Raw genomic sequence first — 4852 nt, 5'->3', positions numbered from 1 at the left:
GAAATCTTTGCATTTATAAATTACAATTAGATGTGGAAATTATTATTTTTTTGTCTTAAATCCCTATAAATGGGATGGAAGATTTGAAGGGGAGAGACTGAAATTAAAATTTTAATCATCCACACTTGCTTCTGGTAATCCCGACCAGATCATAACTCAATGATTTCTTCTAAGCCAGACCTGCTCAGTCTTTTTTGAATTGTGCTTGATCTTTGAATTACAAAACTGTGGGCTGGGTGAGGAAGAAGACTTAATCTGAGGACCCCAGTATTCAAACTTAATCAAAATTCAATATAATTGAATAGTTGGTGCAGTTTGAGACACATGTCTCCTATCTTATGAAAAATAACATTGCCATTTTGATTATGTTCCAGAATCACCTCGAGACATTTTATTTATTCAGTTTTTGGTTATTCTTTAATTAGGAATGTTCCAAAAGAGCTAATAATGGGAAATTTACTCTGCGGGATCTCCTTGTGGTTCCAATGCAACGAGTTCTGAAATATCATCTGCTACTTCAGGTATTTAATTTTTGTCGAAAAAGATTCTCCACCCAGCCCAATACTATTGGAATTCAGTTGATTTCACAATAGCTTCCAGTCTTTTTTTAATAGTATAAATCAATACCATATACTGATCTTAGATAATAGGTGAAATGTGTTTTTTTTTTAACTGTACATACGTAATCAAGGCTGAACAGGAAGCAGTCACTCCTAGGTTACTTCTGTTCTGTGCTGGATTATAATAATGCCATTTGTACTGAGAACACTTCCCATTACAACTCCCAGAGTGCACAGCTCCTGTGCAGTTAGTACTATAATGGAACTAGAGAATCTTCTAAATATCATTTGATATCTTTGCTGGGGGACTCATTAGTACAGCCGCAGAGAACTACACTATTGCATTAGATTGTCTGCATTGCTCCTACTTATAAAGTGTCATTTTGAAAAGAGCTTCTATCAATGCAAGAAGCAGTATTTTGTTTCTGTAGTGCCTTGTTACATGCAGTCCCATGTATTTTATGTATTTTAACTGCATTTGTAATTGACATATTACTCTTTGCAGAAAGTTCTGTTATGATTTTAACAAAGATAATGGAGCATAACTTTTATTTTAAAATGCTCATTTGAATAAAAATCAGTATCATGCTGCTGATTTTTCCCAGTTGGTAAAACTTTCAGAAATGATACTACTTTTTTTTTCTTACGCATTGTGAAAGAATATATAGAATAAGTAACACAAAGAAGAAAATAAAGTGCAGATACTGAAACATGAGCAGATAAACAATAAATTTGAGCATTAATATGACTAATATATTCCAGTACATCATTGGAAGCTTATAGTATTATCAGATATTTCATATTCATTTACTAGTCACAATCCACATATCTTTATTGAGCTTTAAGTGTAGATTAGTGTTAGTACAAATATAAAATTTCTACATTTTTTTAATTGGGGTTGGGCATTTAGATTATGTATTTTACAGAGAATAGGATATGTACATCTAAATAAAAGATGAATTAGAAGCAGTTTGATCATGTTAATCTGGGGTCATGGACACATTTCCAGGAAATTTAACCAATGTACTGAAATAATTGCTATGCTGACACAGAAAAGCTGAAACCGAAACATAAAACCTGAAATATAACATTGGCTAAAAGTCTGTTTAAAAAATCTCTAGATTTATTGGTGAGCTGAGAAAGAAAAAAAACAAAACACAACTTTGGAATAACTTTGAATAATGGCAATATAATAACTGCTTTAGATTGAGCTACATTGATTATAGCATATCCATAATTTTCTGACTTTCTTTCCATTATAATTGGTTGATAATAACTATGGCATTCTGTGATATAGGAGCTGGTAAAGCACACTAATGACATAATTGAGAAGGCAAATCTAAAGTTGGCCCTTGACGCAATGAAGGTAAGTATGATTGAGTACATCCTCTCTAATATAAAATGAAAAGAGTCTTTTCTAGAAATAAATTAAAAATTAATATTTTGAAACTTGGATTCTATCTTGCTGCACACTGGTGTAACATGCTTATAAATGAAAGCAAACAAGCTCCTTTCACAATTCAAGGATCCATGTTTAATTTATTATTTGATTATTTGTCAAGCTATTTTCACTCTGGCTTTCGAATAGAAAAGGTTCTACAACTTTGCTGTACATCACATGCATACGGACTATACTTTGGTACACTACACATTCTGTTTCATGTTATCAGGTAATCTTTTCAGTGCAAAATGAGCATAGGCTTTGTGAACATTGAACAGAAACTGAATCTTTTACAATGGTGTTAAAAGATTTCAGGACTTGGGCTAGCAGGTATGACCCCATTTCTCCTTCCCAAGGATGTGAAGATGATAATAAGGTTACTGTGCGTAGCATAGTTTTTCCAATATGCCCATGCTGTCATTTAATGTATAGTTGCTTCAATTACAGTAGAGGGACAGGGAAGAATTAATCCAGCAATCTGACCTAAGTCACACTCCCTAAATTAAATTGAAAATTAGAATACATTAATAATAATAATAATAATAATAATAATAATAATAATAATAATAATAATAATAATAATAATAATAATAATAATAATAAAGTTGGAAGGGACCTTGGAGGTCATCTAATCCAACCCCCTGCTCAGGCAGGAAACCCTATACCATTTCAGACAAATGGCTGTCCAGTCTCTTCTTAAAAACTTCCAGTGTTGGAACATTCACCACTTCTGGAGGCAGGTTGTTCCACTGGTTAATTGTTCTAATTGTCAGGAAGTTTCTCCTTAGTTCTAGGTTGCTTCTCTCCTTGATTATCTTTTGATTGCTTTTTTAAAAATGTAATGTTGTATTTGGCTCATATACTCTATGCAAAAATTTGTATAATAGGAAAATATTCATATAAAAATAAATGCTTTTTTTAAAAAAAATTGGACATGACTGGCTTTCAGCCCTGAATCAACTGTAAATATTTAATCAATCATTGTTACATACCAAATTTGTTTTTCTTTTTTGTGGTTTTAGGACTTGGCACAATATGTAAATGAAGTGAAGCGAGATAATGAAACCCTCCGTGAAATTAAGCAATTTCAATCATCAATAGAAAATTTGGTAGGATTTTATAAGATGCTGCTTTTTTTATTTTTTAGGGATTTTCCCCCTTTTGTATACTTGTTACTGATAGACTTATAAGCAGGAAAGCTGAAAGTGAAAATTCTGGCAGGGTTAAGATTAAAGTCAGGGTGGAGCATAGGCAAGCTTGTCCAAAGGTAGAGTCAATTGCAGGTAAGAGACTAAACCTATATATTCCGAAAAAGGTTTGAACACAGATTCCAGAAAACTGGGATATTGAGAATCAGAAGAGGGCTAATCAAGAGAGATGGAATAGAAACAGGAAGTCTGAAGCACAAAGCTTTGACTCGAAAAAGAAAAGAAAAGAATCCGTAATGGATTTAAAATATTAGAGGAGTGTTTGAATTTGCAAATGTCAGGGTGTGCGTTCATGTGATGTTCTTGGTTTTGGCTTAGTATGATTTAGAACTCTCCAATTCTCACTTAATTCACAAACCCCAGTATGTTTGTCTGACTATTGTCCAGAGTTCATCTTGAAAGAATGTTTTGTAGAATGGTTCGATGAAAAGATTAAGAAAATCATAGCAGTTGAAACCTATGTTGAGACTATTTGCTTCTATCTCTGCTGCTGACTGAACTGGCATATGTAAAGTCTGGTCTTATCCCACAAACCTGACCTTATTTATTTTGCTCTGCTTTAATTATTAGTATCAACCACTATATATTAGTATCAACCACTATACTACAATTATTAGTATCAACCACTATACTTCAAACAACAGCATTATTTCAAACAACAGCATTTTTATGGCAGTTACTAAGCCATATAGTATAGAACTCCTTCAAGGCAAGCTCCTTAAGACAGAGACTGGTCTCTGACATAAAAACTAAGGTCAGATTATTCTTCAGTTGGTTTTTGAGTTCTGTAGCACAAAACCTTGGAGAGCATCAGGAAGATAAAGAATGACTTGTTTCCTATAGTTCTTTTTTTGTCCCAGACTGAAGGAAGTTAGATCTCTGACAACTCTGCTAATTTTTCTTACATGAAGAAATGTGAGGGAATATTGGGCAAAAGGAAAAGTGAGGCAATGTTGGGCAGAAGTGGTGGGATGAGAAACTGAGCATAGAGGATGTAACCCCTTCATACACATACATGCTATTTCCAGTGCTTTTTTTGTTAAAAAAAAAAAGGTGCCGGAACTCACACACGTCATACAACTTGCCTTGCCTACCCTACAATATTCCATCCAAAAAAGGTGCCGGAACTCTGTTCTGGGCGTTCTATGACAAAAAAAGCCCTGGCTATCTCTGTTTGGAATGGGGGTAAAGGGGTAAAGAGATAAGAATGTGCATGTAATGGAAAATGTATTTTGCTTCCAGCTCAGAATAAAACAGTGCATGAAACATTTTGGGTCTGTTGCATTTGACAAGACAAAACCTGAAATGGGTTGAGGGTTGTGACTATTGGGAAGCATTGGGAACACGAAACAAGCTCCTTGCTGTCATATTTTATCCCCTGGAGCTTCAAAGAAAGATGGAATGACTGTCCATTCTAGCTGCTGCTAGCCATCTCTTAGAACAGGCATGTGACGTCGCACGACGTATCACGACTTTTTCCCCATTGCTGGCAATGGGCTGGGCGCAGTTTCAGTATGATGCATCTGGTCCACGGGCCGGCAGTTTGACATGCCTGCCTTAGAAAGTTTGGCAATATCTTAAAATGCTGTCATAGGATTAAAAAAAAACCACCAAGCCTCTTTTTTTTTTTTTTTTTTTTTTTT

At 34.3% G+C, this 4852-nt stretch overlaps 1 protein-coding gene across 1 annotated transcript; it reads left to right on the top strand.

Annotated features, from left to right (window-relative positions):
• Positions 1-23: 23 nt before the first annotated feature.
• On the top strand, positions 24-3110 carry LOC107301691 (guanine nucleotide exchange factor VAV3-like; the record flags this gene model as incomplete). Its single annotated transcript, XM_015830879.1, has 4 exons — positions 24-32; positions 426-521; positions 1858-1926; positions 3024-3110. Coding segments are annotated over 4 exons (261 nt in total), but the record flags the coding sequence as incomplete, so codon positions are not given.
• Positions 3111-4852: the final 1742 nt, after the last annotated feature.

Source organism: Protobothrops mucrosquamatus, unplaced genomic scaffold (assembly GCF_001527695.2).
Source record: "Protobothrops mucrosquamatus isolate PMUCROS unplaced genomic scaffold, P.Mucros_1.0 scaffold15660, whole genome shotgun sequence".
Classification (NCBI taxonomy): Eukaryota; Metazoa; Chordata; class Lepidosauria; order Squamata; family Viperidae; genus Protobothrops; species Protobothrops mucrosquamatus.
The sequence above is the reverse complement of the archived record's forward strand: the minus strand, read 5'-3'. Positions and strand labels throughout refer to the sequence as shown.